General features: G+C 43.3%; 1 protein-coding gene across 6 annotated transcripts; it reads right to left on the bottom strand.

Annotated features, from left to right (window-relative positions):
* Nucleotides 1-617: 617 nt before the first annotated feature.
* Nucleotides 618-9,404, bottom strand: LOC112574389 (ankyrin repeat domain-containing protein 17-like). 6 transcript variants are annotated; one of them, XM_025255434.1, is made up of 7 exons: nucleotides 9,174-9,404; nucleotides 8,358-8,523; nucleotides 6,454-6,694; nucleotides 3,539-3,854; nucleotides 3,129-3,312; nucleotides 2,686-2,897; nucleotides 618-1,970 (listed from the first exon to the last, which is right to left on the bottom strand). In XM_025255434.1, exons 4-7 carry the CDS (start codon nucleotides 3,755-3,757, stop codon nucleotides 1,407-1,409), a joined length of 1,179 nt encoding a protein of 392 aa, XP_025111219.1. In that variant the 5' UTR covers nucleotides 3,758-3,854; nucleotides 6,454-6,694; nucleotides 8,358-8,523; nucleotides 9,174-9,404; the 3' UTR covers nucleotides 618-1,406. The 6 variants fall into 6 exon arrangements, with proteins under 6 accessions (XP_025111219.1, XP_025111220.1, XP_025111223.1 ...); XM_025255435.1 differs by lacking the exon at nucleotides 9,174-9,404 and adding an exon at nucleotides 5,472-5,677 and having other exon boundaries at nucleotides 8,358-9,069; XM_025255438.1 differs by lacking the exon at nucleotides 9,174-9,404 and adding an exon at nucleotides 5,472-5,669 and having other exon boundaries at nucleotides 8,358-9,069.
* Nucleotides 9,405-13,824: the final 4,420 nt, after the last annotated feature.

Below are 13,824 nucleotides of genomic sequence, written 5' to 3'. Positions count from 1 at the left end.
ACCGCTTGACCTTTGCGCACAGAGGCGGCAGGAGGGACCGCTCCTCCAGTTGTTATGCCTGCGTGCACGTGCGTCAACACACGCACATATACAAACACATAGACACACACGCGTGCGCGCTTACACCGGCACCTGCACGCACACGTTCACACAGCCGTGCTCACACATTGTCCACAACGCCAGCCTCTTCATCTGATGCAGCAAAGGGTGAATTTATTCCGGAAGCCAAGACGAATAATTAAAAGGTATCCCGAATCAGATATGAAACGACGATCAGTGTTTGAAAAGTTAAAAAGAAGATACAACTGTGATGTTTGGAAAAAATAAGTTTTCATTACTTTTTTCAAAAATAAAGCCTGCGTCGCCTGATGCACAATTTAACCACTTCTTTAACTCGCCAAGAGTTGGATACCTTCAAGTAGTAATTGAGGCTCTACAATACAATGAGTGAGCCTACTTTTATGACTTAACATGAAATTACCGAAATAATAGCTACTAATACTTGAATCTCGTGGACAGAACAGACTTTTTTAATGGTGTTGGTGTTGGGTGAGGAATTAATATTTCACAACGAATTAAATTCACTCATTCAAAAACAAGTTTCGCATTAGGGATAACCTTCCTCCATGGTGATTTTATTTATGTCCAGAATCTTGATGTTTTAAACACATAAGCTTACAGATGCACACAAGCACGTTTACTCTCTCTCATCCACCCACACATACGCACACACACACACACATGAGAATTGTAAAGGTAATAGAACAGTGATTTTTATTTCCATTCTTAAAATAAAACTCATGCTCCCTGACGCAAAAGCAGCAATGACATAACCATTTTAAAAAGGTTTCTTTGGTAGAATCTGTAGAGTCAACTGAAGGTGGTTTGGTATCTGATGTACATCACGCGGAAGGTGAAGTCCATCGCTTCCACAATAAATCCCGCACCAGATACTGCTCCGTAGTCACGAAGAGTTTTTCCGTCACCGCTCCGAAGGAAAGGGAAAAGTTTGATGCTTCCACCTTTTTACATTCTCCCAACTCTTGATTGAAATCTTTGGTTATGTCACAGCTGAACACGCAATGCTATGTACGTCGTAAAAGAAGGTAACATAAATATTTTACGTTATATATATATGAGCAACATTCAAAAATGAGATAACAAATATTCGTGAAAGTCATCTCATTGTCAAACAATTTAAGTGCCTTGATCCACACAGTCCAGCATCTTCTTCATCAGCGGCCATTGTGTGCAGAATGTAAGTTATTTGTGGTCTATGTTTTAATTACGACTCAAAATTACACATCCCAAGCAAAAGCAGGATGAAGCCTTACGTGCAAGACACACAAAACAAGCAAAGCAGACAGAGCTACAGGGCATTGCCAGTGAAGCTTCAAGGTATCATTTCAAAGTGCATCCGTGGTGTGTAGGTCTTTGTCCACTTTATTAGCGGCAGGTCCGTTCTGCGGCAGCAACCACTCTTCTCGAGCGAGATGCGCGTTACTCTTGGGCGAACGCCAGTCGTCGGGGTAGTACTGATCCGAGTAGATTTTGAAGAGGCTGACCACGTCGTGGGGTACTCCACGTTTTCCCCGTCTGGACAGAGCCAGTAGTTTGGGGGTAGGGGGATGAGACAAGCGCCCCCTGGATGTCTTTCCGGTTACCTGGCTCTGCTTACTCTCCAACTCGTCGATCAGCTCCAGCAGCATCTGGCGAGCGTTCGACTTCTCGATGAAGACCTCTGGCAGGCCCTTCTCCTCGTCTGTCGATGAATCCGTCGAAGGTCCGAGAGGTTTGAGGGTCGGTCTCGCTGTGCGGCACAGCTGTGTGGCTCTGGGTGTGACGGGATGCTGACATGGCGGCGTCACGCACGGTTGGTACATCGTGTATTCGCGCGAGAACGACAGCGTGTGAGGCGGAGGAAGTGACGTAGGAGCTGACGACACAAGACTCCGCTCGACAAAGTGTTTCTGTAGGCAGAAATTAAAAAAGGTTGAAGTCGCTCCACTGGCAAAAACTAATATTTAGCGCAGGCTTACTTCACCGTCACGGTTATTAGATATTGCGGGGGACGTAAGTAATAATTAGAATATGCGATTAGCAAACGCTCGTCAAAGCAACATTCCGTAAGATAATAACTGGATAGTCAGAATGCATTTCCATGGACTGGGGCGAGCGCAATGCGTTCAGCATGAAAGGATGCAAACGAGTCAACAAATAACAATACAACAAAGAGACACAAGCGTGGCAAAGCAGGAACGAAGTGGATGGATGAACAAAGACAAAGAACTGAAAAGGGAACGGAAGAGTGAGCTTTAGTAAGAAAGATATTTTTGAAAGAGGTATGTTTTGAGGCCGGAGTTAAAAGCTTCAAACATAAACACAGTTCAAAGACAAAAGGGGCAGAGAATTCCAAACGGTGGGACCAGAGATTGAGAAGAAGTGTCTGCCAAATGTCGTTTGTCTGAGCGTGGTACTGAGAGGAGGTCAACATAAGCAGACTTAAGATATAGCAAGATAGACTGGGGTCGGCATCAATAGCTCTGACAAAAGTACCGTAGCACGGCATGGCAGTAAGGTAACTAGGGTGAGCTGGGCTTAGCAGCCAGTGGACCTGACGGAAGACAAGTGTAGTAAAGTCTACTTCACAGGTTTATTGATAAACTCGTAACCGTTATTTCTTACCTTACGGTGATACGATTTCTGTATCCATTCCCTGGCGCTCATGCGGAACTCGTTGTCTCTGAGAGCAGGCAAGGATTTTGTCAGGGTCAGAAGTGTGTATGCCGAGACATAATTTCCGTTCTTACATGCCAGCAACAGAGGTGTGTAACCCAGTTTGTTGCGATTGTCTGTGCTGAGCCCGAATTTGTTAAACGTCTCCACCAGCATTCTCACTGGATATGTAAATGATGAAAAGTGTTTGAAATAACCGTTGGAATTAAATGATATTTTACTTAAAACCATTAGTTCCTTTGATGTGTTGTCCTGTTTCCTCTAAAAATTCATTTATTTAGCGACTTCTATATGTATTCGGTAAGATTTCACATTTTCGACACCCGGTGTTCAAGACTACATCCTTATCAGAATGTTACAGAATCAACAAATGAAGGTTCAGAGGATCTCACCTATGGCAGGGCTGCCACTGATGGCTGCGTGATGCAGGGGAGTGTTCCCGTCGTTGTCAGGTTCATTGACGTCCAAGATGTCTTCCTTCAGGATGCTGCTGACGATCGCTTTGTGTCTGTTCAGGGAGGCATAGCTGAGGGCGGTGCGGCCCAGAGAGTCCCGCGCACTCAGGTACGCTCCTGCCTGTGAGATAGTGCCACTGTACGTCAGCCTCGTTCTCGTTCAAAAGTGCATGTTGATAGAGATGACAACAGAGCTCTACTGTACAGTTACACAAATGCGAAAACGCCTCTCACCCTTTCCCAGAGATTACAAACAAATCTCCAATAGTCATCTTATATTTAGATCAAACAGCAATGCGCATGTCATGTTTAACATCAATTACTCATTTCCTCTTGGCAGTCCAGACCTTGAGCAATATGGCCGCCATCTTGAGAGCGCGCTCCTCGTTGTCCAACATGCAGGCCAGCATGAGCGGTGTGCGGCCATGCATGTCCTTTGGGTCTACCCGGACGCCATGTTTGGCCACCAGAAGGCGCACCTGGTGCAGGCGTCCGTCCAGCACGGCCTGGTGCAGCGCCGTCTTCACCAGTCGCTTGGCAGGCGGCAGCTGCAGCGGCTCCATCATCTCCGTGGCCTGGTCAGCAGACAGAACGTGCCAGGCTCACCAGTGCGATGTTGTGGTGATAAGGCTACTCGACCGACATGAACAGCTAGGCAAACTCCTGCCACACACACACACACAGAGGATGGGCTGGATGGTTGGAAAGTGGAAGTGGAGGAGGGAGGGACATGGAGAGCGAGCGAAAAAATAAAAGACATTAAGGCAATCGTTGACAATATAACAATTCAAGAAGCAGGATACTTAAAAATCTGTTCTAGATCCCTGATACTCTACTGCTGAATATAAAACAAACCAGAGGCCCCTATAAATAGTGTGCGTAAAAACAAAGCACTGAGTACTGTAAATCAATCGAGGGAACAACGCACGCCAAAAGTCGAGTTACAAAGGAGGAAGGCAAGGTAAACTCAAACATAAAACATTGGCAGTGAAATAGGGTTGCTCCTGGTTGATATGATTTCAAGAGACTGTAAATTTCAACTAAGTGATGAACTTGTGATTTACTCTATTCTTTGCTGTACAGCTTTGAAGGACCCTACTTTGACTTGAGCGAGCTTTGTTTATTTAACCAGTCGAGTTCCCTAAGCTCTGTTTTGGCGTAATGGACGCCAAAGAAATTTACAATAGCTATAATGCAAGCTCTATCCGGAAAGTATCCGGCGATTTAACGTTGAAAAGCACCCTTGTAGGACAATGACGCCTTCAAAGTACCCTCCTGAGGACCTCACGCATTTATCCCAGCATCCCTTCCAATTTTGAAAGTCTGCAATGTTCCCTTTCGGGATCACCATCAGCTGTTTCGTCACGTTTTCATTAAGTTAATCTCGTCCATGGTTTGAACTCTTCTCTCTTTCATAATTTGTTTTAGCTTTGAGAAAAGCTAGAAGTTTTAGGGAGACTAATTGGGAGACCAAAGCAGACTTGGAAAAGAGCAGCAGAGAGCGAGGTAAAGGACGTCAGAACTACACGGGCCCAACTGAGGGAGGCTGCCCTATACCGGGTCCACTGGCGAGGTGTTGTTGTGTCCCTATGCTCCTCGAGGAGTAACAAGGACTAAACTAAAAAAAACAAAACAACTAAACTTCAGTGAATGGCCCTCGAAATTCGTAATCATTCGTATAGTTTCCGCGGTCAAATGTCCAAGTTTGAAGCAAAACTCGCAAGCTGTGTTCAGCTTTGAACGTTCTCGAGCGCTGCGTTCACGTGTCCTTGCAGTCTTGGGAGGCCGGTAGTTTCTTTGTTTAATCGTTCTAAAATCTCGCGTCTTCTCGGAAAGTCTCGTGCAACGAAATCCATACCTGTACAACACCTAACATCTTTTTACTAAAGAGCCAGACAATCTTGATTCTGCTGCACACATTTTTTTCATAAACAAGAGCAACAATTTATTTTATTGTTTATTTCAAAACACCCTATACTAATTTGTTTTTGTGTGTGTGTGTGTGGTTTTTTTTTTAACAAGTTTTTCTTCCGTGAGTCTTTGGACATAAATACTTCGTTGCCTTACGACCCACTCACCACGTCGCGCGTGCACTGTCTTCAGCTGCCGGCAAGCAGCACACGAGGAATGATTTACACCCGGTCACGCATGGCTTCCTCTCAAAAGGCCCGTAATATCCTCAGGAAATTCCACACGCACCAAGCACCGTTCTAGTTGCAACAATATGGCGAATACTCATTACCGCTTAGTTCTGCTTATTATTTTTTTACGAGCCCTTACTTGCAACAGTGTAACGTCGGTTTATTTCTCCCAGCCCTTCATTCGTCCTTCTTCAGCGACTTTCTGTTGGGACGGCGCAGAAGTCAAAGATTTTATGTTACCGGAACTGCTGCTGAAAGTGGCGACAGGAGCAGCTCACTTTCGGGTGTTTTATGTGTTTAGGTACTTTTGCTGGGTATCTGCAGTCATTGTGTCGATCTAGTAACCTCGGCAAGGAAACATAGGAGCCAGGTGAGACAACTGTTCCGCTCTGGAGGACTACAGGATTGTACGCAATCAATGTAATGCAAACTTATGTGCTAATATCTACAAGTACGTACATAAACTTTCTCATACAAAACACATGCGTGCACACATATATAAGGTTACCACTCTAACCTTTCCAAAGAATAATTTAAGGGAAATTAAATGCAATAGATGAATTATCGCAAATGTAGTAGACCACCTTGGAAAACATATCTGAGAAAGAAGTCTATATGTATAGATGTAAAATACCATATAGTATCAGCATACTGGAAACAGAAAATACACCACGATCCATTGTATATATTCAATTGGCCTTAGAGTTTGTATTTCCTTTTTTTCCCCGCATACACTATAATATATATTTCGTGTGTGTGAGTGAGCGCGCGCCTGAGTACAAGACATAAAAATGTAGATTTTTATGACCAGCATGAAGTATGTTATTCACACAGAAAAGCCTCACGAAATATTATTTTTATAATCGTGTCTGACAACTTGACCTTAGTAAGATCAATGACACAGATTTAGGTCGCTTATCCGTGAACTAACGTGTTGAAAGGACCACAAACGTCAGTCCCCTTGCAACACAAAGACACTCCATAGCAGGTAAACTGTTGTCCTTTTATCTTGTCTATGACTTAGCATGTACTGACTCAAAAAGACCGGCCATTACATGTAGTGGTGTACCTCAGAATCTAGAAGCTCAAATGGGCAACACTATGTGTCACTAAATACTTACCTTCAGTCGTCCGAAGAAATCCTCAAACTGAAGATAATTTTTCTGACGTCGGGTGTTTTACTGTCAGTCGACGACTTGATTCTTGCCAGACCTGTACATTGCTATACTTTTGTCCACCTGCAGGAAGCCACGGTCGGGTCACTTGGCACCCACCCGATCAGTTGCCGAGCGAAGTTCGGGTGGTAGGCAGGTTGGCAAGTGCTGTCGTACGCGTTAAGTCGCGGAACCCGGACTTCCTTAGCTTTGTCGGCAGACAGAAAAAAGAAGAAAAGAAAAAAAAAAAATTCTCAACGGGCAGGTTTTCGGTATCCAGGTAATGCTGGGGGTCTTGGGGTCGATAAGCGAACATTAACACGATGACTGCAGATCATGAGTACAGGGTGGGTTGGACTGAACGAGGTGTTCACGGCTTGGTGAGCTTTGGTTGTCAAGGTGAGTGCACCAGCGCTCGCAAAAAATCTCTGACGTCTACAGATGACCTTAGATTGTAAAACACTTGGCTTCACCCTCGTGCTTATTTTAGAATATTTATGGAAGAGAGATGTGTTTTGTTTTCGTCTGTTGTGATGAATGCTATACTCTCGTCTCCGTGCAGTAAACGCTTTAAACGCTTGCCGAGCATTTCTGCCAGCTTTTTATAACAAAACGTGATTTAGTGGTCATAGGGTCAGTGGTTCACCGTATCTGTGGGAAAACTGAGTCCAGTACTCTCTTCTCCCCGTCTTTAACTCCCTGATAAAACAGGTACACAGTTAACAGCTGCAGGGAGGGCAAGGGGAGGGATCCGGCCTCGGGCCTCGAACACCAACGTTCTGCTTCACAGTCCAGCACATTAACCACGACGCTAGGGAACCTCCTTAAGACCTGCTTTGAAAGTCCACGTGGACCATCTTTACAAAGCAAGGACTCATTCGCGATCAGAACATTACTCATATATTAAGCTTGCGATTTGTCAACGTTACTGCTAAGGTTTCTTGAAATATATCTGGTATATTTTTTTCTTTCTTAGGACATGATTCTCTTGACTGCACACGCAGTGATCAGAGATCGAACGTCCGTGTCATTCACCGACGCACAGCTTGCGTGAGATTATTGTCTAAGTCTCTTGACTGTGTTCTCCCTTTGTGAGCCGCGTGTCAATACCCAGCGCCGCCCACCCCGGAGGGGTTTGCGTTGGCAAAGACAGAGGCTTCATAATGACTAGTTCTCCTAGCAATCTCTCACGGCCCAGCGATCGAACTCCAGGATATTAGCAACGCAGTCTGTGCACAGCACCTACACCTCCTGGCCACCCGATCCATGACCTGCTGCCAGCAATACCCCAAGCTAGACACCCGATTGTGTATGTGTAAGACTGATCCATGGTGTTTGAATTGAGTCGTGCAAGGCAGGGACGCGTACATTTTTTTGAACTTCATGTTGCCACTTCGGTGATTCCATCAAAATTAGCAGGGTTGATGTGAGTGGTTTGCCGTTATGAATGCTTGCTGCTCGGTCAAAGCGCGGAATAGGATAAATAAAAAAAATTATTTGTTGTCTTACACACAATAGCCATTCTCTTGGTATCTAGTCTGGGGTCTTCCAGGTGGTGACAAATATCTGTGGCACTAATAGCAGTGTGGGCCTTTTACTGTGGTACCCGTCTTCAGTGACTGTTACACGTATTTTGAATTAAGGACAGTTTTATTATATACATCATCACAGCTTTCACGAGAATTTTTTTTAACTTTCATTAACTATTACAGTTTATGTGTCACAATGGAATGTAAGAAGGTGATGTTAATGACGACGATGCATAAGATCGTTGTCAATGGCTTGTGGATCCTAAAATCTATGGTTTCAGTCTTTCCACCATCAAACCGAGTCCACACAGTCGTTTTTTAATTTCAAGAACGTTTACTTACAGTTTGTGAATGCGATGATCTTCGATCTCACAACCAGCAGTCACACTTTATAAAGGCGACATGCTTGACACAGAAGAGTAGCAATCCACACACACACTGGCGCGACTCCTGCAGCAACATCACGATTAGTCATTGCACTCTCTACCTCTCTGCCTCTATACAGAATCTGAAGACAAGTACAGAAAACAGTTCATGTTCACGCATGCGCTCTCTCGCACCGAACATTCTGGTTGCAAGGCAGTCACATCCTCTACGCACAGCTACTAGAAGGATCTAGAGTCAACAGAAGGTAGATCTAGCTGTTAGACCAAAGCAGCACGCAGACGCCGGCCACGTCAAATTTGGGGAAAGGGTAAACATTCTGACGTCACTGTCAACAATAAAATTTAATTCATAACAATATATATTATAATAATATATTAATAATATTAATACAATTTTTGAATGAAAATTCGATGCAAAACGTTAAACTATATCCGTGACCCAACGGGAAGTAATCCTTTGTCCATTGTCTTACGAGTAATCGTTCTTTTCTCTCCTTGGAGAATATCTTTGCGTACGCCTCAATGTGTTCTTGTAGCGCTCAAACAGGAAGCAAACTGTGCAGGCTACCACACTATTTTTCAACTCATCTCTCTCTCACTTTTCTCATTACAGTTTAGTATTATAGAAATTTGTACCCATAGCCACAGCTCCTGCAGATGTTGTTGACAACCCGTGAGCTACCGCGAACACAGATCCGATCGCCGACATCGTTAACCGTCCTCCCACGGGGAGGATAAGGAGAAGGGAGGTGAAGAGGGCCAGCGTACTTACGTGAATTTGGTTCTTCATCCATTACTCAGGCGCAGCTGCAGGGAGTGTAAAAGACGGGTGTTTTACACTGAAGTACGACCGTGCAGACTTGATCGGAGCAAATGATCTGAAAAATCTGAAGCGAGGCAGTTACAGGCAGTAACAGCGGACGACTACGTCACTGAAGACATATGCTGACAGGAGTTTTCTGTTAGCAGTAAACTTTCTACAAACATACCCACGCTGTGTTGCTTACCTTCAGTTGCACAATACTTTGACTGTCGTCCTGTTCGTGTATGGTTTGTGTGTGTCAGTAAAAGCAAAAATCAAGAGCAACAGAGAAACATAGGCCAACTGATAAGACTTACTCCATAGTAAATAAAAAAAGATAAATTTGAGAATTTTTGTCTCTTTAATAATTTTTGTTCAAGAAAGTTCTGTTGCAGTAACACCTTATGTATGAGATTATCTCCTCTAAGCCAGAATGTTCACTCCCTCAGTATGTATATATGTCACTTGTATCATTATTACTTAAAAACATATTTAGAACCCACACGTGCAATGGTTTGCAGAATACGATTTAAATGCCTATGGAAATTAAATAAGTTATATCTTTAGATGCCCACAACTATTTAGTCTGTCACTACGGGTCCAGTGCCGAAGATCAACGAGGATGATGCCGTGAGAAAATAACAATGGAGCAAATGTTTCTAAGAAGTAATAATCTAGCTTAAAAAAAAATAAAAAAAAAAATATAGAAGTCATGCAGTTGGTTCCCTGCCCCAGTTAGCCGGTCTGCTGTCTTTATATCTGCATGTCTCTACCTCCATGTTTCTGTCAGCGTGTCCATCTCTCAATGTTTCTGTCTGCAAGGTGAAATAAGAATAACAATAATTTACATTGCGCACTTAACCGAAAAGTCGGCTAAATGCACTTTACCAACCAAGTATTATCAAAAATCTGTATCTTTAATAAACACACTTTAAAACACATACCAAACTTACCAACAAACAATTGTACAAAGAAATAAAAACAGACAGAAATACAAAGTAGAAAAAGAGAATGCTGCTTACACGCATGTCACAACAACATTGCATTAAAAGAATAACAGTAAGGTTGGCAGTCATGGAGAGGCGAAGTCTACAGTTGTATGTTAAACTATTTGAAAGACAGGACTCTTAGCAGACAGAGTACAACGTGTAAACTCAAGACGCCCAGTGCCAGTGTTCATGCAGGTCCTAATGGATGGCGACGATGATAAAGTAGACACAAGGTTGTTCATGTCTGGCGTGCACACACATTGCTGGTAGAGATGTCGCATCAACAGCAGTGCAAAACAGTAAACAAGACATTAGACCTGTTGATATGCATAGATATAGAATCTAAAATGTAGCGAAGAGGATGGTAGATGAGAAAGTGTAAAATTGGTAGTGAAGTAGAGGGAATGACATATATCTGACTTAGGAGACATGCTAGTTGATGACAACAAGCTGACGCAGGCATAAAAACTAACAGAAGCAGACAGAAAAACGAAAACACAGATGAACAGTTGACATTGCAATCGATGAAATTCACTGGCAGCGGCAGAAAGAAGACAAAGGATGAAAGAGAGAGAGAGAGAAAAAAGAAGAAGGCAGAACAGCCACCCTCGAGCGAAGGGGCATAACTCTCCTGTATGTCTGTCTACATGTTTCTGACTCTCTGTCTCAGTAACATAATGTCAACGGTGGTGTAGCTCCACAACAGCCCAGGGTCGATTGCAGGTCCACACATACCTGCACCCACAGAAAAGAACATGGCAGGTTTCCTTTAGGTCTGCTTTGGTGAGCACTACCGTCACAAAGCCAGACGTTTAATTACTTGTTCCTCAGCCTGTCCACAAAAATCTTTACTTTCATTTTATCTGAACGGGTTTGTTCATGTCAATCCTCATACTCTGATTTTAGCACATTTACTCCAGCAAGGGCGAAAAAAACAACCAAAAGCCATCTTCCTCACCTCAGTGTCACCAAGGACGGAAGCATAAGGTCTGCTTTTGATGTATCACGTATATTATTCACCGTGAACATTTTATGATGCTATAAGAAAAGTGGGACGAGCTCAGGCGACAAATAACAACGGATTTATCACTCCAGCCTTTTCTTTCAAAGGGGTTTGGGCAAACACTCTATGTGGAGGCGTTCCACCATCGCATAAAAATAATTTTCTTTGTCCTCTCTCAGCCGTGATGTACAAAGACTGTATAATGAAAACATTTTCTTCAGTTACGTGTCTTTTTACAGCATTATGAAAACATCCTTTTCTCTGTGGTTGTTCATTTAGTCCTCTCGAAAGTAAGTCCTGAAAGAAGTCGTGTTTACTCGCCAAGAACCGTACCTCGTAATCAAAACTTCATCCACGTCACACAGAACAGAAAAAACAAGTTTAATGTGCATCTATTCATAAAATTCCCGGGATGGTCCATTTTAATATACCCCAAGATGTGGAAAAATAAAAAAATAAAAAATAATAAAAACAAAACAACAAAGAGTTGTGATAGCTGCTAGTACGTCTGTACTCAAATGATGGTTCTAGGATCTCGAAAGCGCTGCTGGTCAAGTTATTTTAAAACAAACTTCATCGCAGAATCTGAAGAACTACTCAAAACACTCTGACTCTTCTGTAATTGTAATCTGGAAAATGTGTCATGGCTTAGTGGCCGGAGGGGCTGTGAACTTAAAGTGGATGGATCGCTGCATTTTGCACACGGCACAATGTGGAAGGTGGAGCCAAGCCATATCCCTCTTCAGCCCTTTACCTTCCCTGATAAATTAGGTACTCGGAATAAGTAGACAGAGAGTTTTCTGTTTACTAACTACAGCATTGCTTCAGACTTGGTAAGTGGCGCAGTGGCGAAAGCACCATGTCACCACGACTTTGAGAGTCGGGTGTCCGGAGTTCTGATTTCAGGTCAACATACCTCTCTGTGAATGTGACACTTGTCTACAGGGTTTATAGTGGTCTTCGAAGACACTGTATCAAATAAACATTATTATTATTATTTATTTTCAAGAACTTTCAAGACACATTTTTCAAAGCTTCATGCACACCAGCCAACCATGCTTTTTGGAAGCTGGAGTTAAACGTCGACTTAAGACCTCACATGCATGCCACACTGCTTGCTTTTGCAGGAGAGTTTTCATTCTTATAGTCTAAATTTCATTTGTTGGTACAACTAATAAGCGATAACCTGCTCAAAATTTATGCCAAGATATTTTCACTCTTAGCATCATCCATAACAATGTGCATACCCTTCTGGTGTGTCAGTCCATCTCACCTATTCCTTCTCGCACGTAACTTTTATCAGTCCTTTCGTTAGTCCGTTTGCTGGCTCTAAACATTGTTTTGCCTGCACCCATTCCTCTATGAACTGCTGTTTTATGCGACTCTTCCCAATATTATGGTGTCTAATGTGCGTCAGAATGGATTTCTCACATTTCGTGGAGGGAGGGAGGGAAGATAAAACGGTATTATTTATTTTCCCCGTGTCCCTCAGACGTAGGTATGACGTTATTATTCTTGCTGAATGTACTCTTTATTCCCCTTCCTACCCATGGATGACGCAGGGGTACCGCATGAAACCCCTTGCCCACAGTTAACACCTTTTGGAGGACCCGGCAGCCGACGTCTTTAGTCTCCTTAAGGAAAACACTCGCTCCTTTGTAGGCAGCAAAGGTGAACAGGGAGCTGTGTATATTGAGTGTCGTAAACTATCTGGACCCCTTAGTTTACATCACTTGTATTGACACCTTATTCGTGTTCACAATGTGGACGACGTGAAGTGCGATGCATTAAGGGATGAATGACTAAGACGGTGTTCTGAGCTCAACTGCTAATAATGCAACAGAGGCTGTAGTTCTGAAACTGAGGGACAGCAAAGTGCACTTTCCATACTTTGTCGATCCCCCTTTTTTTAAAATTTCTTTTACACTTTTTTTTAAGCTTGGCGTGATTGTGTGTGTGCTTTTTAATTTTTTTTAAAGCAATTGTCTCATTTCGATTTTGGGTCTGAGGGTGGAAATGTTTCGGACAAGAAAAGAGTGACGTAAGCCTCTTTAGCGGGTACACTGGCTCAACAAATCTCACAGTTCTGTTCATGCTTTATCTCTCGCTTTCCAATCTGTTTAGAGATCAAAACGTGGACCCAATCCGTTTTAAGCTAGTTTACAAGGGCGCGCGGTTTTACAAACATGCACCCGGTGACTTTGGCTGAGCACCCTTGGATCCGAGTGCAGGGTATTCCAATCAGCCATCTATATATAACTCCCCAGATCAGTTGTCTTCATCTGTGAGAGCCAGCAGTAAAGCAAGTTTTGCATGTCAAGTGTAGTATATCAATACCTCTTGAAGTGCTGCAGTTAGTTCATGAAGATCAAGAAAACACATTACTGCCGGGCCTGTCACTAAACTATGAAGTAATTAAACCTTGATGGACTCCTTAATCTGACAGCTCACGACGCTGACCAAGGCGCTGACGCAAGCTGATAACGGACCAGCGAGACGAACAAACTGAAGGTGGGTGGGAGGTCGGTGTCAAAGGTTGACCACAGCCAATCGATTAACAGACTGGAAACAAAATAATCAGAAAAGTGCGTACAGTTGGAAAAAAAAAATTAATCGTTTTGGTGAGCTA

The sequence above is a fragment of the Pomacea canaliculata genome, linkage group LG10 (genome assembly GCF_003073045.1).
Source record: "Pomacea canaliculata isolate SZHN2017 linkage group LG10, ASM307304v1, whole genome shotgun sequence".
NCBI lineage: Eukaryota > Metazoa > Mollusca > Gastropoda > Architaenioglossa > Ampullariidae > Pomacea > Pomacea canaliculata.
This window is presented reverse-complemented; position numbering and strand designations above follow the sequence as displayed.